General features: G+C 40.0%; 1 protein-coding gene across 1 annotated transcript; it reads left to right on the top strand.

The window, feature by feature from the left end:
- The first annotated feature begins 1,368 nt into the window (after positions 1-1,368).
- Positions 1,369-15,626, top strand: LOC141564418 (cytochrome P450 2B6-like). Its single transcript, XM_074306880.1, has 9 exons — positions 1,369-1,603; positions 5,019-5,181; positions 5,436-5,585; positions 6,019-6,179; positions 6,510-6,686; positions 9,129-9,270; positions 9,780-9,967; positions 12,975-13,116; positions 14,385-15,626. The coding sequence occupies exons 1-9, from the start codon at positions 1,430-1,432 to the stop codon at positions 14,564-14,566; spliced, it is 1,479 nt and encodes a 492-aa protein (XP_074162981.1). The 5' UTR covers positions 1,369-1,429; the 3' UTR covers positions 14,567-15,626.
- Positions 15,627-24,314: the final 8,688 nt, after the last annotated feature.

Genomic DNA, 24,314 nt, shown 5'->3' with positions numbered 1-24,314 from the left:
GTTCTTTCCCTCCTTCTCTCCCCTTGCCCCATCTTTTTTCCTTCTCTCTATCCTCCCCCTTTGGGAGTTTCTCTCTTTTTTTCTATCTTTCTTTTTTCCTTTCTGTCTCCCTCTCTGTAATTGTTTCTTCCCTTCTTGGTCTTGTTTCCATCCTCTTTCCCTGGTTTCTTTATTCTCCTTTTCCCCCTTTTCTTTCTTTCTATTTTTCTTCTATTACCTCTTCTTCATCTGTCTCTCTCACTCCTTTTTAGTAGTATAGCTCAGTGTACAGTGTTGGATTTGGGAGTCAGAGGGCTCAGGTTCCCTTCTCAGTTCTGTCAAATACCTGTGTGGTCTTGGGAAAGTACTCTGCCTAGTCTGGGTCTCAGTTTTCTTTTCTATAAGATGATATGGTTGGACTAAATGGCTTTTTAAGATTCTTTGTGTCTCTAAATCTATGATTCTGGACTTCTGGTTCTTTTATGCCTTCTTTTTCAGTGTCTCTCTTAGTCTCCACTTGCCCTTATTTCTTTCCCTGTACCCCCAAACCTTTTTCCCCTTTCCCCTCTCCATTCCCTTCCCCTATACCTGCCTTTGCATCTCTTTCTCCAAGTCTTGTCATATTCTGGGAAGATTTCTGCCTCCCACTTTTCCTGATTTCTCTTTGTGGAAGCTTTGGGGAAAGAAGGCAGGAGCGATCTCCTGTCGCCTCAGGTGAGACCTCAGGGGGAGGGAGGAAGGTTGGAGTGTAGGGGGTCCAGAGAAGGCTGCAAAGGGAGGTGGAGGCAGGGCTTCGTCTGGGTCAGGAAGGCTCAGGTTGACCTGTTATGCACCCTGGTGACCCCAAGAATCAACTCCAGGGGTTGGGCTGGGCAGGTCAGGGCTCCATTTGGGTCAGGAAAGTTCAGGTTGACCTGTCATGCACCCTGGTGACCCCAAGAATCAGCTACAGGGAGGGGAGTTCAGCTGTTATCAGTGCTTTTTATAGCTCTCTCTCCAAGGTAGGACAAGGAAAAACAGGTAATGAAGGGAGGGAAAAGAGAGCCAGGAAGAGACAGAGAGCCAGGAAGAGACAGAGAGCCAGGAAGAGACAGAGAGCCAGAGGAGAGACAGTAGCAGCAATGTCCCAGAGGTGGGGAGGAGCAGCGGCAGGAGCAGGGGCAGAGGGGCTGGAGATGTCGTAGGGACTTTGGGATCCCATTCCCTGGAGTGCCCTGCGTGCCATGGCCGGGGGATGGGGGGCTGAGGTGAGGTCAGGGAGCAGGGAGGAATCTGGGAAGGCAGAGAGGCCATTTACCTAGGAGGCGGAGCTGCTGTCAGTCACCCTGCCAGAGCTGGAGCTGGGTGTGGAGTGGGAGGGGAGGAGGAGGAGGCCGAGCCAGGGAGGAGCTTTGTTGTTGGAAGGGGTTTAAAGGCTGCAGGGAGGTGCAGAGAGGACAGAGCTCAGGCCATGGATTCTGTGTGGCTCCTGCTTCTGACCGCCCTTCTGGGGCTGCTGCTCCTCTTGACCCGGGGTCGCCCTGCTTCCCGGAGAGGCCGCCTCCCCCCAGGTCCACGACCTTTGCCTTTACTGGGCAACTTGCTGCAGATGGATCGTCATGGCCTCCTGAAATCCTTTCTGGCGGTGAGGACCTCAGGACTGTGTGGCTGAACGTGCTTGGGTCCCTGGGAGCCATTGGAGGTGGCTAGGATGCTGTCTGCCTCAGTTTCCCTAAGATCTCCTAATGAAAGATGAATACTTTGAGATCATTCACTGGAAAGAAAGTAGGGAGAGGCAAATGACTTTTTAGAGCTTTTCCTGGGGTCTAGGAATGTTTCCTCCCTAACTCCCTTATCTTGGAATCAGTGCTCTGAGAGTCCTCACTGGGAGGACTTTCTGGGCCCCTCCTCAGCCCTTGGGGGCTGCTGTCCAACACAGGTTTCCTCTTGGCTATTCTCTAAGAAACGGGGCTTTGAGATGATTCATAATTGCAAATGGGGGGGGGGAAGTTCAGTCATGGTGGGAAAGGGGGGTAGGATTCTTTCTGGAGGGAGTGGATCCTGTAGAAGTGAGGAAGTAGAATGGGTAGAAGATTGAATCCCTCATTTTCTTTTTTGCCTCCTCTTTGGTGAAGGATAAACATTTTTGAGATTCACCAGACTAGTATGCGGGTATTAAAACTGATAGTCTGGAAGAGAGTTTTTATTGGGTTTTATTCAGTTTCACTCTATTCTTGCTTCTTAAAACCCAATAAAACAAAACAGCATGGGGGCTGTGATCTTTTAGAGGGAAGGGAAGTCAGGGCTTGGATTTTTCTGAGTTTTTTAAAGCCTCCATTTTCCTCTGGTGAAGAAGGTAAAGGATGGGGGGCGGTAGTTAAAAAAGTATTGTTTACTAGACCAGCATCAGTACCTTGCTTAGGCATGGGAGGGGGGGTGATGTAGAGATGGACACAGTAAATCTAGATTCGCAATTGTCCTTTTCACTACCCACCAGGAATGAGCACAAGCGTTCTGTCCCTCCTTGTCTGACTCCTTGGTAGGGGGATCCAGGAACAAGGTACTTTGAAGGGAGGAGAAGGGAAAAGTAGGGGCCTTCAATATCTCATTTAAATGTTTTATCGATTCTTTAAATGTTTATTGATTGACTTGCATTGTTAGATTTTGAACTCCAAATTCCCATTAGAGAAGACCAACTTTATAGATATGTGCGTATGTGTGTAATTTCTATATATCAGTTCTCTTTCTGAGTCATTTATAGTGGGTTTGAATGATAATATTAATGCACAATAGCTTAATTTACTGTTTGAATAATATTGCTGTTACTGTATACAGTGTTGTCTTGGTTCTGCTCATTTCGCTCTGCATTCTTCATTTCATACAAGTCTTTCCAAGTTTTTCTTAAACCTGTCTGCTTGTCCTTTCTTAATGCCCAGCAATATTCCATCAAAAAAGCACACCACAGCTTATTTAGTCACTCCCCAATTGATGGGCATCCCTTTACTTTTCAGTGCTTCATCATCACAGAAAGCGGTTATAAATCTTTTGTTTTTATTTATTTCTTTATATTTTAAAAGATAGTTTAAAACATTTACTTTTATAAGATTTTGATTTTCGATATTTTCTCCTTCCCTCTCTGCTTTCCATGCCTCATTCCCAAGATGGTAAGCAATCTGATATAGATTGTACAATTCTATTAAATATATTTCCACATCACTAATTTTGTGAAAGAAGAATTAAAGTAAAAGGGAAAAATCATGAGAAAGAACCCCCCCTCCCCAAAGTGAAAATAGTATGTTTCGATTTATATTCAGACTCCATAGTTTTTTCTCTGGTTGTAGATAGCATTTTCCATAATGAGTCTTTTGTAGTTATCTTAAATCATTGATTTAATTTGTTAAATTTTTTTATTTTTTTTTTAAATTAATTTTATAATTACAAATTTTTTGACAGTGTATATGCATGAGTAATTTTTTTTATAATCATTGATTTTATAATCATCTTAAATCTAAGTATCAAAGTTGATCATTTCACAATGTTGCTGTTTTTGTGTACAATGTTTTCCTGGTTCTGCTTACTTTCCTCAGCATCAGTTCATGTAAATATTTCCAGATTTTTCTGCTCATCCTTTGTTATGGAACAATAGAATTCCATTACATCCATTTACCATAATATGTTCAGCCATTCCCTAGTTGATGAGCATTCCCTCACTTTTCAGCACTTTACCACCACAAAGAGTGCTGCTATACATATTTTAAAGCATATAAATTATTTTCTCTTTTCTCTGATCACCTTGAGAAGCAGACCTAATAGTGATTTTGTTGAGTCAAAAGATAGACAGTTTTATACCTCTTTGGATATATTTCCAAATTGCTCTTCACAATTTTTGGATCAGCTCAGTGAGTTGATTTTTCCAATATCTGTCCTTCTCCTTCTACCATTTTAGCCAATCTGATAAGTGTAGAAATATACCTCAGAATTCTTTCAATTTCCATTTTTCTAATCAATAATGACAGAACATTTTTTCACATGATTATATATACCTTTGATTTCCTTTTTTTTTCTTTCTAAAAGTGATCTGCTCATATCATTTGATCAGTTATCAATTGGGGACTTATCCATATTTTTATAATTTGACTCAGCACTTGAGATATGAAATGCTATCTGAACTGGCTATAAAACTCCACCCACTACCTAATTATCTGCTTTCCTTCTTCTAATCTTGGCCATATTAATATTATTTGTCCACCATTTTTTAATTTAGTGTAATCAAAAGGATTAATTTTACATTTCATAATGCTTTCTATATCTTATTTATTCATGAATTCTTCTCTGATTCAGAAATCTGATGGGTAATATTTTCTATGTTCTCCAATTCAATGATGATATCTCCCTTTATGTCTAGGTCATACATCCATTTTGAATTTATCTTGGTAAATGATATAAGATATTGGTCTATGCCTAGTTTCTGCCAGATTACTTTTCAATTTTTCCTGTAATTTCCACCAAAGAGTGAGTTCTTGTTCCCCAAACTTAGATCTTTACATTTGTCCAACATGAGGTTACTATATAGTTAGTTGCTAGCGTGTATTATGCCTACTCTATTCCACTGCTCCACTATTTTATTCTTACTTGACTACTAGAGAAGCATTGAGCTAAATCCTGGAGGAGGAGAAAAAATTTTCAGTCTCTGATGCTGAATTGCTAGTTTGAGATGATTGGGAGGAGGGTGGTTCTAGATACCATCTAGAAGCATAGAACATTAGAGCTGGAAGGATATTTAAAACATAGAATGGCAAACTTAGATGAGTTCTTTGAATGTAGATCATAAAATACCAGAGCTGGAAGAGATCTTGGAACCCAGAATGTCCGGAATTAGGAGAGACCTTAACACATGGAATGTCAGAGTTGTTGAGGGGGAACTTTAGAACACAGAACTTAGAAGGTTATTGCTACAAGGGGGCCTGAACACCTTCCATTTTAAAGACATTCCCCTCCATTAGATGAAGGGGGATGCATTGTGTCAATTGGGATCTAATGAAGTGGGGCTTTTTCCATAGCTTCGGGACAAGTATGGGGATGTATTTACCATCTATCTGGGTTCCCGACCTGTGGTTGTGCTATGTGGGCCCGAGGCTGTGAAGGAGGCTCTGGTGGAGAAGGCTGAGGAGTTCAGTGGCCGAGGACCCATCGCCATGGTTGACTCAGTCTTCCAGGGGCAGGGTGAGTGAGTCAGGCCATGGCAGGGTTTGGGGAAAAGGCACAAAGTGGTGGTAAGGCTTGAAGCAAGAGGGACTTGAGAGTGACAACCAGAGAAGGAGACAAGTGGGGGTTGAAGGTAAAGAGAGGGGAATCAGGATGGACAGAGAAAACAAATGAGAATATGGAGGAATAAGAAGTCAAGAGAGAGGAGAGATCTGAGGAAGGAAGGATGTGAGTAGGATGGGATCCCAAATGCCATCCATTTTTGCCTTTAGGGGTTATCTTTGCCAATGGTCATACTTGGAAGACTTTGCGCCGATTCTCTCTGGCCACTCTTCGGGATTTTGGGATGGGGAAAAGAAGCATTGAAGAACGGATCCAAGAGGAGGCTCAGTGCCTGGTGGAGGAGCTGCGGAAATCCAAGAGTGAGAAAAAGATTCAATCACAACTAGAAACAGAGATAGAGAGATAGTCAGGGAGACATATTGAGAGAATTATATAGAGAGACACACTGAGAGTTGCAGAAATCAGCCCAGAAACAGAAGATGGGAAAGAGAAAAAACAGAATCTGACCACTGGGGAAGCATAAATGTTTGGGGAGAGACCCTGGGGGAGGGAAGGAACTTTTATTCCCCAGATGCTGAGTTGGGGTTGGAATAGTGGTGATTGTTGGTACAATTTTAGAAACATAGCAATTTTACAGAGACAGAAACATGAAATAAGAAAGAAATGGGAAATAAAGAGGAACAATGAAGCAGAGACACAGGAGACACAAGAGCTTCCCACTGACTTCCTGAATCATTCTCTCCACTCCTTTCCCATTCCTTTCACTCCTTTTCCATTCTCTCCTTTCTCCAGAAGCCCTGTTGGACCCCACCTTCCTCTTCCATTCCATCACGGCCAACATCATTTGCTCCATTGTATTTGGTGAACGCTTTTCCTATCATGATGACCAATTCCAAGACCTGCTGAACAGATTCAATGAAACATTTGCCCTCACAAGCTCTACCTGGGGCCAGGTGGGATTTGGGGTCACAGGGAGAGAGGGTGTGGGGGGGAAAGGAGAACAGAGGAAGAAAGAGAAGAATAGAGGCCATTGGAGGACATCAGAACAAAGGATATGGAGAAAGGATACAGGGACCCAGGGAGGGGAGGACACAAAGAAAGGAAAACAGAAATAATAGGACACAGAAAGGAGTACACAGAAGAGAAGGATTGAGGGAGCAGGAACATTGCAGAAATGACAACGGGGCTGGAACAGGTGGGGTGGAGCTCAGGCTTGAAAGAGTCCTGGGTCTATGTGAGTCTAACTGCTTATTTTATTCTCTTTCCTCTTTCCTCCACATCAGTTGTATGAGCTGTTTTCAGGTTTCCTGAAGTTCTTTCCTGGTCCCCATCGGCGTGCTTACAGCAACTTGACAGTCATCAATGCCTACATTGCTGATAGTGTGGAGAAGCACAAAGAGAGCCTGGACCCCAGTGCCCCCCGAGACTTCATTGATGTGTATCTACTCCGTATGGAGAAGGTGGCAATCCATTTCCTCCTCTTTAAGTATTGCCATAGTGAGAGTGTGTGTGTGTGTGGGTCTATTTGTATATGCGATAGAGAGAAAAAGATACAGAGGCAGAAATTATAAGAGAGGCCAAAATTTTTTGACAAAAAAAGGTAGAGAAGGAAAGGAAGACAAAGAATGAGAGACAGAAATGCCAAAAGTGTTGGAAAAGGAAGCAGGGATGATCACAGTGAAGGGAAAAAGAGGCAAGGTTTTCCCAAGGTTCTTTTCCAAGTCCTTCCACCCCCTTTCTCTTTCTTTCTGTCTCCTCACTTAGTGATCCATTACTCTCTCTACTTCTATGTAGAGATCTATGGAGACAGCCTCCATTTCTCTTGAAAGCTTCAGTCTCAAGTGTTTGCTGGACAGCTCCTGCAGCTGGACAGAGGTTGATCACTCCCCAACTGGATTTAAGCACCTTGAGGGCAGGGATTGCATTTTATCTCTTTTTGTATTTCCAACATTTAGCACAATGCTTGACACATAGTAGGTGCTTAATAAATGTTTATTGAATGAAAGAATGGATATATTTATATATATATCTCAAGTTCTCTCCTCCCTCTTCCCAATCACCAGTATTTCTATTGATAGCATCACCACTTCCCAGCTATCCCTCTTTGGAACTTCAAGGTCAATTTGACCCTTAATTCTCCCTTGTGCCCCTTGTCCAATCAGGTTTCAAGTCTTCTCATTTAACTCTCAATGGCAACTCACATGGCCTTTATTTCAAGCTCTTATTACCTCTTGCCTAATTTAGTGCAATAACTGGTTAACTAAACCCTCTACTACAATTTCTCCCCTCTTTAATTTAGTTTCCAGTCAGTCATTCACTCCATAAATCTTTATCAAGTTCCTATTTTATGCTAGGCACTGGGGATACAAAAAGAGGCAAAAATGCAATTCTTGCTCTCAAGGAGCTTACAATCTAATGGACCTTCAAACCCGCTAAATTATTAATCCTAAACATAGAACTGATTAATTCTGTCCTCTCTTCAAGAATCTTCATGGATTCCCTAATTGCTCTTAGAATAAAGTAAAACAAAACAAAACAAACCTCACTTAAAGCCTTACACAATCAGATTGTTTTTTCAGTTATTTCTTACATCATTTCTCTTCAAATTTCCTGTTCCAGCCCAAATGGCCTTCAAGCTCTCCTCTTCATGCCCACAGGAGATTCCATATCCTGCCTCCTTGCTTTTGCAAATCTGTGCCCCATGCCTGGAATGCCATCCCTCTGTTCTTCTGCCTCATTGATCCTTAGTTTGCTCTCAGTCCCAGCTCAGGGGCTACTTCTTGTATGAGGGGTTTCCTATTGGCTCCAGCTGTTCATGCTATCTCCTTTTTGAAAGTACTTTGCAGTACTTTGAATGAAGACCTTTGGTTTTATTTATTTGTGTCTGCACTATATTCTCTTTGTCTCCAAGTGGAATCTAAACTCTCCAAGGGGACTGTTTTGTTTTTGTCTTTCTATTCTCAGCATTTGGCAAGCTGTCTTTCACTAAGTAAGTACAACAATTGCCAGTTGAATTGAAGAGAGAGAGAGAGAGAGAGAGAGAGAGAGAGAGAGAGAGAGAGAGAGAGAGAGAGAGAGAGAGAGAGAGAGAGAGAGAGAGAGAGAGAGAGAGAGAGAGAGAGAGAGAGAGAGAGAGAGAGAGAGAGAGAGGCAGTGTGGTTCAGTGCAGAGGCTTGGATTTGGGCTCAAATTCCACCTTTTCATTTGCTATGTGTGTAACCAAAGAGAAATTATTTGTCTTTTGTAGACTTCAGTTTCTGTAAAGGCCCAGAATTGAATAAATCCATTTATAGGAAGAGCAGGTCTCAGTAATACCTAGACTGGACTCTTCCTATACATGGACTTATTCCATACTGCCCCTTTACAAGTTTCCTCATTTGAAAGCTGAGAGATTTGAATTACATGTCTTCTAACATCCTTTCCTGCTCTGGAACTATGGATTAGAAATAGAAGGTCCACAAGTGGAAGAGAAGAGAAAAGAGACAGAAAAGGAGGGAGCCAGGGAAAGATGAACAGAATGGAGATGATAAGAAGAGGAGACAAAGACAGAGAAGAGACAGAGAGGCATATGGTGTGTGTGTGTGTGTGTGTGTGTGTGTGTGTGTGTGTGTGTGTGTGTGTAGACAGCAAAGAGAGTCCAAGAGCCAAAAAAGAGTGAGAATGACAGACAGATGGAAGGGGATAGAGGAAGAGAATGTAATCAGAGGGATAGAAGGAGGGAGACAAACTGAAAAAAAGGGAAGGGAAAGTACAGAGGGAGACCAAAATAGAGGAATTTAGAGAGAAGCAAACACCAAGAGACTTAGCCTTAATGAGAAAGGTGAGAAGAAGGGGTGGAAGGCGAGATTCCAGGGATAACCCATATCTTTCTCCCTGTTTTCCTCCCTTTTTTTTCCCTCTAGGAAAAGGGAGATGCTAGCACTGAGTTCCACTACAAAAACCTCATCCTCACTGTCTTGTCACTATTCTTTGCTGGGACTGAGACAACCAGCACCACCTTGCGCTATGGCTGCCTCATCCTCCTCAAATACCCCTGGGTGGCAGGTGGGTAAATGGGGGCAGCTACAGGGCATGACTCTTCTACCCAGAGATTGGAGCAGAGCAAAGGATTTGAGTAGAGGTGGAGTCTGGGTGGAGGGAGGGACATTGTTATAATTGGCAACAAGAAGATTGGCTAGAGAGGTTTTCTTTAGCTTCAGTTCTCAAGCCCCCATCTCTGGCAAAGGACTCTGGGAAAGGACTCGAGGGGTGAGGAATAGAGCATATTTTCCTTGACTGTGTCCTTGCTCTGGATAAATTTCAATTTTCCCTGTGGGAAGCAATCACCCAAGGATTCCTCAGAGCTATTCTGGTGTCCATCTAAATGGATCAATTCACTCACTTATGTAAAATATGTCTACGCACACTTAGGCATATATATACACACATATATGTATCTGTAAACATACAATGTATATGTATGTGTATAAACACACACACGTGCATATATACCCAGTTTTCTTTCTGTGCTCCTTCCTATGAAGTGGGTTTATATGTCCCTTCCTCTTCTCCAGAGAAAGTCCAGGATGAGATCGACCGGGTGATTGGGAGGAATCGTCCTCCGGAGCTCAAAGATCGAGTCCAGATGCCATATACAGATGCCGTCATCCATGAGATCCAGAGATTCAGTGACCTCATCCCTATGGGGGTACCCCATTGTGTGACCCAGGATACTTCCTTCAGGGGCTACCTTATTCCCAAGGTAAAAACCAATAGCATCATCAGGATCTTTTGAGCTATTCACTTCGAACTCATGGAAAGGAACTCAAGATCACAACCAGAGGACTCCATTCTAGGTTGAGGGGACCTGCCTGTGCCCCTTAGGACATGGAATGTCAAACCTGGAAGGCAGTGAGAACATAGAAAATAGGACAGAGTTCTACGGGTTCTGAGTACATGGACCAGAAAATGCCAAGCAAAGGAAACTTAGAACAAAGAAAGAGAGGGTTCTTGAGTGTAGTGTGCTCTCCTGGCAGTTACAATTACTAGTCTGTCCTAGACCCACCAGAGTACCTTTGACCACTGACCTTTGCAGTGTGAACTCTACCTGTCTCGCCTCCTCTGAGGCCTTCAAAGGTCTCTGGCCACAATCTCTTGAATCTATAGCTTAGTAACCGGTAGCGCGCTCAAGAACAACCACGTGTAATCTTAAAAGCTTTTATTATACCTACTCACATAATGCCCTGATCTGATGCCCTGACTTGTTGGTTCCCAAGGGAACACCTGGTCAGAAGACCCACGTGTTCACTACCAAAATCCTTACCTCTTTTGGCTATCCATCTCGGCTTGGCCACCCAGGCTAGGGAGCCAGGGTGAAGAGTGCCAGGTTAAAGAGAGCGACTGCTGCCTGCAGTGGGCTTATATAGGGCCTGTGAGGTCACACACACAGCCAATCAGCAAGAGAGTCACCCATTACGAAGCTATCTCAATATGGCCAGGATCCCACCCAAGGGCAGTCCTAATATCCACAGAAATTACTTCTGGGCCTCAATCTCCCGATGCACCGTGTCCGCCCATTTAAAGGGCCCTTACAATTCCCTTCTCTTGTTTTGCGGGAACCGCACATCTCACCAAGCTAAACTTTAAACACCAGCTATAGTTCACTTGATCCATGAGATGACAGAGTGTTATGCCCAAGGAGGTACAAAGCAGCAGATCAGTAAACAGAAGTATGACAATGAGAATCAGGCTCAACAGTGGCCCAAGTGTTCAACCCATTCATCAAAGTCATACTCGAGATAATAAGCCAAAGAGGTTGGATGCCAGTGAGGTAGGATGTCAACACTGAGGTGGGAAGTCAACAAGGTAAAACATCACAATTCTAGTTAACAATTAAATATCAGTGAGGTAGGTTGTCACAATTCTAGTTACATTTATCACAATTCTAGACCAAATCTAGTTTCTTACAATTCTCTGTTGCATTTGTCACAATTCTAGAGCAATTCTAGTTTCACAGGTGCACATAAGCAAAGTCATGTCCAGTAACATTGTCTCAATAACAACGGCAGGTGGGTGCGTTGGTTTTTCCCCACTAATTTAAAAGCATAGTCCTTCAATAGAAAGCATAGGGCAAAGCCTCTCCCCAGGCCACCATATGGCAGTAGCCACGGGAGAAGCAAGCAGGCCCATTGTCCATTTATAGTCTTTATATTGCATATCACCCAAGACAGTCCATTTCAGCTGCAACACTGGAACTGTGTCTGCTGTCTCTGGTGTCACGGTCAGGAAGGACATTGCTGTCATCAGCGTCTGGAGGGCTGCAGACATCTGACTGGTCCCTCTGGGCGGTTATCTGGTCCTTCTCTTGGATCCCCAGGTTACAAATGTCTCTGGTGGGGATGAACTCTACTGCTGGATCTGCACCTAGGAAGGACTGTACCCAGGGCCCAACTTGGGCCTTTCCAAATGCCATCCAGGCCTTTCCACATCACAGTGGGAACAAAGTTGTTGTCAAAAAGATTAACAAAAGTCAGACAAAAGTTAGTCAGTCTGTCACTTAGCTGCACTTTCTGTGTATGCCCGAAATGCATTGCTAAGGTAAAAGGCAAAGAATTTAAAAATGTAAAACCAAAATAATTTAAAAGTATAAAACCGACATATATTAAAAATATAAAACCAAAATAATTTAAAAGTATAAAACTGAAATAGATTAAAAATGTAAAACCAAAATAACTTTAAAATGTAAAATCAAAATACTTTGAAGATGTAAAATCAAAAGTGCTTAAAAATGTAAAATCAAAATTTTAAAATTGCCAGCAATCACATATCCCATATTGTGCATATGCCAACATTCCCTTCTCTTGTTTAAAAGACCATTTCTCCATTGTAGAAATTTCACATGCATTTAAGACAGTTCATGGATTGGCTTAAAAATATTTTGCTTTAGGTGTTTTTTGCATTGAATTTGACTTTGCCCATTCCATTGGTATCTCTTATAATCCTACTAGAAAAGTCATTATTGCACAGACTATATCCCCAAGATCTTCTCTTCTAAACAAGAGAAGGGAATTTTTGCATATGCACAATATGGGATATGTGATTGCTTGCAATTTTAAAATTTAGATTTTACATTTTTAAACACTTTTGATTTTACATCTTCACTTGAGTTATTCAGTAAACATTTCCAGGTTAAAAAGAACATTGAAAGTAGGCTGCTGGCATTCTAAGAACCCATACAGAAGACAAGGTAGTGTGCTGATCCTGATGGGGTCCCTGGAGCTCTATTCTAAGGCACGTATTTTATAGGGAAAAAAAAATTAAAGTTTGGAGAGAAGAGAATTTGACAACAAAATTGTATCCACTTTGTATATGGTGAGAATGAGAGAACCGTTGAGAGAAAACATCACTTCTCTATCTGCCTTAGTTTCTTCATTTATACAATAAGGTGATTGGATTAGATCAACTATATGCTGGTGATTTTATAATGCCAGACTCCAGCCTTCATCGGTGAGTGAAAACTGGTGGGCAATCTTCTCTCTGCCTCCTTCTCTATGCCGTGCCTCAGGATGATCCTGTCTCCTGGTGTCTATGGTAACTTGTGACTTGGCCCAGCATCCCTGCAAATCTCAATGCTCATGATGCCCTTGGATCTCGGCCTTGGCAAGGTTATGAGCAGGCTTTGGAGGGGCCTGATGGTTTCTCTGTGGGTGATGGGGAAGATTTCATGGAGCTCACTTTCTGTTTCTGGTGACTCTCCCCTCTCGTGGCAGGGCACTGAAGTGTACCCTCTCCTGAGCACAGTCCTGCATGATCCCAAGCACTTTAAGAAGCCTTATGACTTTGACCCCAGTCATTTCTTGGATGCTCAAGGATCTCTGAAGAAGAGTGAAGCTTTTATTCCCTTTTCTTCAGGTAAGCACTAACCCCAAGGCCCATAGATACTCTCCTTGGACACCCTCCCCTCAAGGATCAGTTAAAAACAACCAGCCCTAGGCTGTCTCTAGAAGCTGAGAAGCTATGGAAAAAGATGGCGCATGTTGGATAATCTGGAACCCCAATATCCTCGGATGTTCCCTTCATACAAACTGTATCTTTTTATATTTATATTTATATTATATATTTTTTTATATTTATATTATATTTTTAATATTTATATAGAAATATAATATAGAATGCATATATCACATGACATGTAATATAAATGTATCTCTCTTTATATTTCTCTTCCTTTGCCAATCTATCCTTTCTCATAGCTCTGTCAGCAAAAGCAAAAAGCTCCAAAGAAATGTGAGATGCATAAAATTAGACAGCTCCCCTCCAAATGTTCACAGGGTCTATTTGTGCCCAACCTGTGCTAGGGCTTATTGGCCTGATGAACCTGAGTTGGACACACTGTACCTTGAAGCTAACATAGTAATATTATTGTAGTTCACTTTGAGCATGAAGGACAACAATCAGAAGTTTGCAGAGGAAATTATATCACTTTTTCTCTCTGCTGGTGTTCCTCCAACTGCCCTCTGCCCTGCTGCTCTATTTCCTGAATATGTTGACATGAATTCATCTCTTTATGATGCATTGCCCCTCTGCTGCCTCTCCTGCTCCTTTGGAATATGATACACCTACCTTTCTGATATTGTATTTTCGATCATACATCGAATCTCTCCATGTCTTAGTTTACTCATGAGATCCGAATTTGCCTCCTTGTATTAGGATCTTTGGGTCCCTCTGGTTTTTTTTCATACATAGCTAATTTGTATACAGGCACTGGGGACCAGAGACTTGGTTGCTGGCTCAAGTCCCAGTCCTCTCATTTTCCCCCAGAGAGAGCCTGGGCAAGGTACTTTCTTTCTCTCAGCCTCAGTTTCTTCATGTGTAAATGAGAAACGTGAACCAGATGACCTCCAAGGTCCCTTCCAGCTGGAGAAATGGCAACCAAAGTCACTTTACCTTCTTGTATCTCAGTTTCCATCCTTGTTAAGTGACAGGTTTCCACTAGATGGGTGCTGACATCTCTTCTAGCTCTCACCCTCTGATACTATGGGAACTGGAAGAAAACATTGATGTTGCTATTTTCACCTGGTGGTGGTGAAGGAAGTATTTTGTGCACTTCTAAGGTGGTTTTTGGGAGGTGGGGTCCCCTTGGGACTGGCCTCCATGACACTCCTCTCTGCATCCTTTAGGAAAGCGAGTCTGCCTGGGTGAGGGCATTGCCCGCATGGAGCTCTTCCTCTTCCTCACCACCATCCTACAGAACTTCTCCCTGAGCTCCTCCATGGTTCCTGCTAGCATTGACCTCACTCCTAGGGAGAGTGGAGTGGGCACTGTGCCTCCCATCTACAAGCTTGGATTCCTCCCCCGCTGAAGGAGCCGAGGCTGAAGCCTGGAGAAGCTGCCCCTGAACCAACCTTTCTCTTGTCATCAAACATACCATTTCAGAGGTCAGCCAGGGAGAGCAGATCCTGGAAGGGACGTAGCACCACTTACTATCCTCGGATGAGGGAATCTTGAGCCGAGAGGAGGTTAGAAGTAAATACAATTTACTCACTGATGAACTGAATGGGTCGCCTCTGAAATCCCTTCCAAATTTAGATCCATAATGATCCTATGTTCCTAGTAAGTGACTTGAATTTCCTCCAATTCTGAAGGTTCCTCCCGTATTCTAACCTCCTTCTTACATGCTATATATTCAGTCTATCCCCTAAGAGAGGGAGTCAGAATTATCCTTCATGTTCTTGTATCTCAACTGAGTGATCAGAAAGCCTCTGTCCTAGGAGAGGGGCTCAAAGCATATCTTGACAAAACAAAAAGTGTTGACTTTGGGATCAGGAATCAGATGTGGTTTCAAATCCTTCCTGTGACCCTGACTTCCTGAGCCTTGCAACCAGGGAGAAGTCCCTTTAATTTTTCCACCTCTGCAAATGAAGGAAACAATATCATGACACCAATTTCACAAGGGTGTTGGGAAACTCATCTGAGATTAGGCATTAAGGCAACATGATTTTCCTCTTCATGACATCTTTGATTTTGTGGTTGGAGGGAACACCTGATACAGTCTTCAAGTCTACCTCTACTATTAGTAACTGGTCTCAGGGAGTCACCGGAGCCAGCTTAGCTGCAGTGGTTTGTCCAGTGTGACTCGCCAGGATGGTCAGAGATGGACCTTGAACACAGGTCTTCTGGTCTCTGAGCATCTGATACCAGATATTCTGCATCAGAAGGGACTTAGAAGGTAGAATGCTGAACAGTTTCTGTTTGCTGTTGGGAATAGTGTCTTCCTTTCTTCTTCCTTCAGAAATGAACTTGTTCAGTCTACTCACTTGACCTTGATTCACTTTAAGAAGTGATTATTAAGCAGCCACTGTATGCATAGCAATGTGATAGGTGCTGGATATTCTTCTCTTCAAATAAAGCATTAAAAATAATTTAACAGCTTTTGGTTTTATATCCTAGTAATTCCTGAATGTTGTCCCCCTTGTCCAGCTCCCTTGAGCCTTTTCCTGTAACAAAGGGAAACTGTTCATTAAAATCAAGAGACACAAGGTTTATGTCTGTGACATTTCATGCCAAAGATCCTCTAATTCCCTAAGGAAATGAGAATTATACGTGTCTTTTTCTCCTCATTAAGAGGTGATGTGGGAAGTAGGAAGAATTTTGGCTTTGGAGTCAGAGGACTTGGGTTTGAATCTGACCCTTGAGCTCTGTTGCCTACATGACCTTACAGTCATTTCAATTTCTTGGTATCAGTTTGTAAAATGAAGGGGTTGGACTAGATGGCCAGCAAGGTCTCTTTTAGCTCCTGGTCTATGATCAATGATTCTATGTTTTCTTTCATTCTTTTTTTTAAAGGAAAATTTCATATGAATAAATTTACTTAAATTTTAGTTCATTAGCACTCTGAGAACAACCAACAATGTGACACTTTAAGGAAGATGGCTATTGTCATGATAGATGATATGGCTATGGATTGATAGGGAAAATCCTGGTGAAGCAACTCCCTGAATCATTAGAGTTCAGCACCTTGTTGGCAACTCGAAGTCTTGGGGAGTTTCCTTGAAGTTAAATGAAGTAACTTCTGTATGTGTCAGAGGTTTGAACTCAAACAAGTTTTCCAAGCTTCAAGGCCAGTTTGCTATGCTCCTCAACATTAAATCAGAAATCTTTCAAGGATACTTGGTGATATAAATATATTAGATCCAACTCCTTTATGTTCACATGAATCCCCCAAGATCAGCTAAATTTCTTGAGACAAAAAAGATGAATGATTAGCAGGAAAGCAGGATTTTTAAAAAACTTAAACCATTATAGGCCTGCTGAATTTTGAACCCAGTTCAGAGACAGAACCATGGCTTAAGCAATTCCAGGAAAAATCTATTAATTGTAAATAAAATTAATAAGAAAATGATATCAAATTAATATGAATAATTACATTTTATTTTTAATTATAGGACCTTCACTCTGAGAGAGGTAGAAGGGAGAGAAAATAAATATTTGTGAATTGAAAGTAAAATGAGATAATTTTTTAGAAATCATTCAACTATAAATTACTTGAGTATTTTGTGAAATTTATTGAAGAGGAAACGCCCAAATATTGTGGTTTCTTTTCATGATCAAAGTCACATCATTAAAATTCTTCAGAAAAGTTGCAGAATACAAAATAAATCTACATAAATCATCACCATTTCCATATGTTCCCAACAAAATCCAGCAGCAAGAAATACAAAGAGAAATTCCATTTAAAATAGCTGTAGATAATATAAAATATCTGGTAGCCTACTTGCCAAGAAAAAGCCAGGAATTATATGAACACAGTTATAAAACACTTCCAAACAAACAAAATTAGATTTAACAACTGGAAGAAGATCAAGGGGTATGTGTAGGCTGAACTAATATAATAAAAATGACAATTCTACCTAATTTAGTCTACTTATTCAATGCCACAGTAATCAAACTGCCAAGAGCTTACTTATAGAATCTTACTTACAAGAATATGTATTTACAAGTTCTTACATGTACTTACAAGTTTTTACTTACAGAGCTAGAACCAATAATAACAAAGTCCATTTGGAAGAACAAAAGGTCAAGAATTTTAAAGGAATTAATGAAAAAAAGGTAAACAAAGGTGGCCTAACCACCAGACCTAAAATTATATTATAAAGCAGTGGTCATCAAAACCATTTGGTACTGGCCAAGAAATAAAGTAGTCAATTAGTGGAATAGGTTAGGTTCACAAAACATAATAATCAATGACTATAGTAATCTAATATTTGAGAAAGCCCTTAAAGACTCCAGCTTCTGGGATAAGAGCTCACTATTTGACAAAAATTTCTGGGAAAATTGAAAAATAATATAGCAGAAACTAGCCACTGATCAGTACCTAACACCTAATACCTAATACCAAAATAAGGTCAAAATGGGTTAATGATTTAGACATAGTAATACTATAAGCAAATTGGGAGAAGAAGGGATAGTCTACCTCTCAGATCTGTGGAGAAGGAAGGAATTTATGACCAAAGAAGAACTAGAGAACATTATGAAATGTAAAATGGATAATTTTGATTATGTTAAATTAAGAAGCTTCTATATAAGCAAAATCAATGCAGCCAAAATTAGAAGAAAAGCAGAAAACTGGGAAAAAATGTTTATATCCAAGAGTTCTGAGAAAGGCCTCATTTCTAAAATATATAAAGAATTGGCTCCAATATATAAGAATATAAGCCATTCTCTAGTTGATAAGTGGTCAAAGGATATGAACAGACAATTTTCAGATGAAGAAATTGGGACCATTTCTAATCATATGAAAAAAATGCTCTGAATCTGTATTGGTTAAAGAAATGCAAATTAAGACAAGCCTAAGGTACCACTACATACTTCTAAGATTGGCTAAGATGAGAGGAAAAGAGAATGATAAATGTTAGAGGGGGGCACTGGGACACTAATACATTGTTGGTGTAGTTGTGAATTGATTCAATCTGGAGAGCAATTTGGAACTATGCTAAAAGTGCTATCAAACTGTGCTACCTGTTGATCCAGCAGTGTCTCTACTTCATAAAAAAAGGTGAAAGGACCCACATATGCAAAAATGTTTGTGGCAGCCCTTTTTGTAGTGGAAATTCTTTAGATGCCCATCAGCTGGGGAATGGCTGACTAAATCATGGTATATGAATGTTATGGAACATTATTGTTCAAAAAGAAATAATGAGATGGATGATTTCAGAAAGGCCTAGAGAGACTTATGTAAACTGATGCTAAGTGAAGGAGTAGAACCAAGAGAACATTGTTTACAGCAACAATAAGATCATGTGATGATCAACTGTGATAGATAGACTTGGCACTTTTCAACAATGAGGTGATTCAAGCCCATTCCAATAAACTTGTGGTGGAGAAAACCATCTGCATCCAGAATGTGGGTCACAATATAGTATTTTCACCTTTTGGTTCTTGTTTGCTTGCTTTTTGTTTTCTTTCTAATTTTTTTTTCCTTTTAAATCTATTTTTTCTGGAATAGCATGATAAATGTGGAAATATATGCATATATAAGAATTGCACATATTTAACATATATCAGATTACTTGCTGTCTAAGGGAGGGGATGGGGAAAAAGGAGGGAGAAAAATTTGGAACACAAGGTTTTGTAAGAGTGAATGTTGAAAACTATCTTTGCATGTATTTTGAAAATAACAAGCTATTATTTAGTAAGCAAATAAAAAATATTGTAGAAGGTGCTTCATCAGACTTTGAGGTAGGGATAAGTGGACATTTCTTTGAATGGGGAGGTAGAAAGCAAAATATCTCAGATGTACCTGGTTTTTGGATTAAATTTCTCCTTCCTCATCTTTCCATTTCAGGGTCCCGGGTCAGTCACACAAAATACCCATTCCAGATACTTAGCTTTCTACAATATTCATTGAACATTCATTCCTTTCCTATCAAACATTTGACTTTCTGGATTTCTAAACACCTTTCCCTGTGGATACTTTTATTTCCCTCTTTCTACCCCTTTCCAGTTTTTCAGCTTGTTTTTGATGTTTTATCTTCCCCTGTTAGAATGTAAGCTGCTTGAAGGTAAGGATTGGATCTCTTTTGCCCGTATAGATGCAACCCCATCAGTTAGCGCACTGCCTGGCACATTGTAAACACAATAAATGCTTATTGTGGGTCTTATCTACTTCCTGATGTCTTGTCTTTGGATTTGGGGAGCAGAACATCTTCCTGATGTTCATCAGTATCATCAGTCATTGCCAAAAGAGTTTTAGAGCACTGGAAAAATATAAGATTGCAGATCTCAGCTATGGAAATAACTTTGTTATTTTACCTTTCATGAATTAAAAAATATATACATCTTGTGCTATTAGTGGTACTGATTTGTTTTCTAGTTGTGACTTAATTTTTGTTCACTTCTCCAGCCCAGTGAGAGTCAAATGGGTAAGAATCATATCATAAGAGGTTAGTCAGTGGCTCATATGCCAGACATTGTGCAAAGAACTGGGGACTCAAAAACATGGCCAAAGGGGGCAGCTAGGTGGCGCAGTGGATAGAGCACCAGCCCTGAATTCAGGAGGACCCGAGTTCAAATATGGCCTCAGACACTTAACACTTCCTAGCTGTGTGACCCTGGGCAAGTCACTTAACCCCAGCCTCAGGGAAAAACAAAACAAAACAAAAGAAAACCAAAAAACAACAACAACAACAACAAAAAAAAAACATGGCAAAAGACATTCCCTGCCCTTAAAGAGCCTATGATCTAATGGGAGAGACAATATGAACACAAATTGTATAAAACAAGCTATATAGAGACTAAACAGGCAATAATTAAAGGAGGGAAATTACTTGAAATGAGAAGAATTATAGAAGCCTTCTAGCAAAAAAAGAATTAGATGGGACTTAAAGGGAGTCAGGGAAATCAATAGAGAGCACTCACAACTGGGAAGCTATTTAGAGACTTTACTGTCAAGCACTTACTTCATATGTCTGTATCATGGATAAAATGAATGTGCTCCCCAAAATCCTAGTTGGCAATGGCCAGATGATGGGAGTTTTAATCCTGACAAATTTATCTAATTTATAAAGTAAATCTCTGAAGTTTTCTTTCTAACCAGGACTATGGGTATTTTTAGGAAGGGGAGGGGAGAGAGGTAGAAGAAAGTTTCAGAGAGTTTCAAAATTTTCAAAAGGAATATGAAGTACATGTCCCAGCATGCCCTTGTGGCTGGCCCTTTGTCCTCAGGAACCCTGGAAATGGTGGGTGGAACATGGGTCATTAGATCTCACACAAAGTATAGAAGATGACCCACTTCCAGATACTCAATTTTCTGCAACATTCATTGCACATTGATTTTAGACTTAGCTGCCACACCATTGTTATGATTATTATAGCAAACTTCCTTCCTGTTAATACATGTTATATTTGTTGTTTTAGCATTTTTGACAGGTTTATTTTGTACTTATCTTGATCCAAATGAGGACAAATGCCAGGGGAACTTCATCAATCTATTTAAAATTCAGACCATGATGAAGAGGAGCAATTACCTCATAAAAATGGAGTATGAAAGGCAGAACTAATACACAGGAAACAGATGGGGGTGCAGGACTGGTAATTTTGGAAATTTCATTTCATCTGGGTTGAAGAAATTGGAGTTTAGAAATCTGAACTTCTGAAGAGGTGGGAAAACTGAAGGGTAGGGTTAGGGAGGGACTTTTAGAAGGGTCTGTAGAGGAGGATTCTGAAAAGATGGCATAGTAGGTTAGTAAATTTCAAGCTTTCCAGTTTCCCCTCACAAACAGAACAAATTTGCCTTTTAGGGTAAACATGGATTGGTGAAAAATCAAGACTTGGAGCAGAACAGGGGTCCTCCTGGTACAACGCAAGATCTTATTTTTTTTTCTTTTTTAAAAAATTAATTATAACATTTTTTTTGACAGTACATATGCAAGGGTAATTTTTTACATTAACCCTTGCACTCACTTCTGTTCTGAATTTTCCCCTCCTTCCCTCCACCCCCTCCCCTAGATGGCAGGCAAAACCAAACATGTTAAATATGTTGTAGATATCCTAGATACAATATATATGTGCTGAACCGAATTTTTTTTTTTTTTTTTTTTTTTTTGTTGAACAGAAGAATTGGATTCAGAAGGTAAAAATAACCTGGAAAGAAAAACAAAAATGCAAACAGTTTACACTCATTTCCCAGTGTTCCTTCTCTGGGTGTAGCTGATTCTGTCCATCATTGATCAATTGGATCTGAATTAGATCTTCTCTTTGTACAACACAAGATCTAAAGAAAGACCCCAGCCTAAGGCTTAATCTATGTGAAGTGCAGACATCTCTGGGGCTAGCTGGATTTGGCTGGAGCCTCTGCAGGAACCACAGAAACTCAGTTACTGAACAGCTTGAGGAGTTGGGGGTGGGGGTTGAGTCCCAGAAGACTGAGTGAACCTTGGCTGATTAGGAACATCAGACCAAGCTGTGCAGATGTGTGTGCAGCTGTGCAGAGGTGTGGCCCTGTTGATAAGGAACCAGCACACCCAGAGTATAGAAGCAGGGTGAGGAGGAGTGGGAGTAGGGGAAGATGAGGGGGATGGGTATGGACCTAGCTTGCTCTAGGCACTGACAGAGGGGTGGAGCTCTTGGTTTGGGTTCCAGGAGAGAGGATAACTGAAGTGAATTTTGTTTTCAGGTATGAGAGACTTATTCATTTGATACTATAGCTATAAGTCTTCATCCATATTTGAAAAATCCATTTGTAATGGTGATAGTGGGCAACTTTGTTTCACTCCTGATCTTATTGGGAATGGTTTTAATTTATCCCCATTACATAAGTATTTAAAAGCAGACAGCCTGCATAAAGGTTGTAGAAATCACTGTGGGTGTATAAGAAAGAAACAACCAAAAACCCTGAAGTAATTTCTTTAAATCTGTCTTGTATTGCTAGGCAAAAACTCAATTTACTCAATTTAAGGTAGTCATTAGAAAGATTCAAACATCATAACATTGATTTATGTGAAAGGGACCTTGTATATTTGACAAAAAGTAAACTGAGTTTGCTTCTCCAATCTTGTTTTAATTGGCAATTTAGAGATAAAGCCAATTCACCAATCTGCCATATTTAGTTAATCTCTCTCTCTCTTATTGTTTAGGTAATCTATAAAAGATGGAGATTTGCCATCAGTTCATTAACACTTCTTTAGGAATATTTGATTTTTTTTGGGGGGGGATGTAGTTTTCTGTTGTGACAGAGATTAATCTTGTGAGTTAGAAATAATGGGTTGCTTTAGTGTATCAGAATATAATTATAGAAGCATATGTTTATAATATTATGTATAGGTATATTTCTCTTTATTTGAAAACTTGAAATAATTAAATTATGCATCACATGAGGAGCTGAAAAGATAGAGCAGGAGCAGGAACTCATCTTAACTCTCTCAATTCCCCTCCCTACCATTTTAAATAATGCCTCATATTAAATTCCAGAGCAGCAAAACCAACAAAAGATCTGGTGAAACAATTTTCCAGACAAAGGCATCTTAGGTGCATATATTTGACATTCAAACAATGTGCCAGCCCAAAGGAGTTGTGCTCTCTGAATTTGGAATGCTTGGTAGTTTAGTTCGAGAAAGGACTTCAGTGTATGACATGTTATCCTACCAGGTAATCTTCAGAATCTTCCTAAACCAATTCAAATGAAAATGATTCATTTTTTGGCATGGGGCTGGTGTACTGTCCATGTTTCACAGGCATACAATAATAAAAAAGAAACCACAACTCAAGATCATACAAACTTTTGCTGCTACCATTTAAAGGAGTAAAGGGCTTGAAATGTGATATTATGAGAGGCAGAAGAAGGCATGAAATGGCATAATATTCTGATTTCCTCATTATCAACTCTAATTCCTTAATTTTTTTCTTCTTCTTCTCTTATTGCCAAAGATAACATTTCTAATACAATATTGAATAGTAATGGTGATAGTGGGCAACTTTGTTTCACTCCTGATCTTATTGGGAATGGTTTTAATTTATCCCCATTACATAAGCTGCTTGCTGATTGTTTTAAATAGAGGCTACTGATCATTTTAAGGGAAACTACATTTATTTCTATACTCTCTAGTGTTTTTAATAGGGATGGGTGTTGAATTATGTCAAATGTTTTTTCTGCATCTATTGATATAGTCATATGATTTTTGTTAGTTTGGTTATTGATACAGGTGATTATGCTAATAGTGTTGTTTTTTTTTTAATATTGGACCAGCCCTGCATTCCTGGTATAAATCCTTCTTGGTCATAGTGTATTATCCTGGGGATAACTTGCTGTAATCTCTTTGCTAGTATTTTATTTAAAATTTTTGCATCAATATTCATTAGAGAAATTGGGCTATGATTGTCTTTCTTTGTTTTGACTCTACTGGGTTTAGATATCAGCACCATATCTCTGTCATAAAAGGAATTTGGTAAGACTCCTTCTTTCCCTATTTTTCCAAATAGTTTGCATAGTATTGGAATTAATTGTTATTTAAATGTTTGGTAGAATTCACACATAAATCCATCTGGCTCTGGAGATTTTTTCCTAGGGAGTTGATTAATAGCTTGTATCATTTCTTTTTCTAAAATGGAACTATTTAAGCAATTTATGTCCTCCTTTGTTAAATCTGGAAAATCTATATTTTTTATAAGTATTCCCCAACTTTACTTAGATTATCAGATTTAGGGGCAGCCAGGTGGCGCAGTGGATAGAAAACCAGCCCTGAAGTCAGGAGGACCCAAGTTCAAATCTGGTCTCAGAATTTAACAATTCCTGGCTGTGTGACCCTGGGCAAGTCACTTAACCCCAATTGCCTCAAAAAAAAAAAAAAAGGTTATCAGATTTAGTGACATATAGTTGGGCAAAATAACTCCAAATTATTTTTTAAATTTCCTCTTCATTGGTGGAAAGTTCTCTCTTTTCATTTTTGATATTAACAATTTGATTTTCATTCATTTTTCTAAAAATTCAACTAAGGACTTATCTATTTTGTTGTTTTTTTCATAAAACCAATTCTTAGTTTTGTTTATTCATTCAATAATTTTCTTACTTTCAATTTTATTAATCTCCCCTTTTATTTTCAGAATTTCAAATTTGG

The sequence above is a fragment of the Sminthopsis crassicaudata genome, chromosome 3, assembly GCF_048593235.1.
Source record: "Sminthopsis crassicaudata isolate SCR6 chromosome 3, ASM4859323v1, whole genome shotgun sequence".
NCBI lineage: Eukaryota > Metazoa > Chordata > Mammalia > Dasyuromorphia > Dasyuridae > Sminthopsis > Sminthopsis crassicaudata.
Note: the sequence above shows the minus strand (reverse complement) of the source record. Positions and strands in the feature narration are given on the sequence as shown.

Coding starts and splice junctions, on each gene's coding strand:
- LOC141564418 (XM_074306880.1), top strand. CDS start 1,430: ATGGATTCTGTGTGGCTCCTGCTTCTGACCGCCCTTCTGGGGCTGCTG. Junction 5,182..5,435: donor CTCAGTCTTCCAGGGGCAGG/GTGAGTGAGTCA, acceptor TTTTGCCTTTAG/GGGTTATCTTTGCCAATGGT. Junction 9,968..12,974: donor GGGGCTACCTTATTCCCAAG/GTAAAAACCAAT, acceptor CTCTCGTGGCAG/GGCACTGAAGTGTACCCTCT.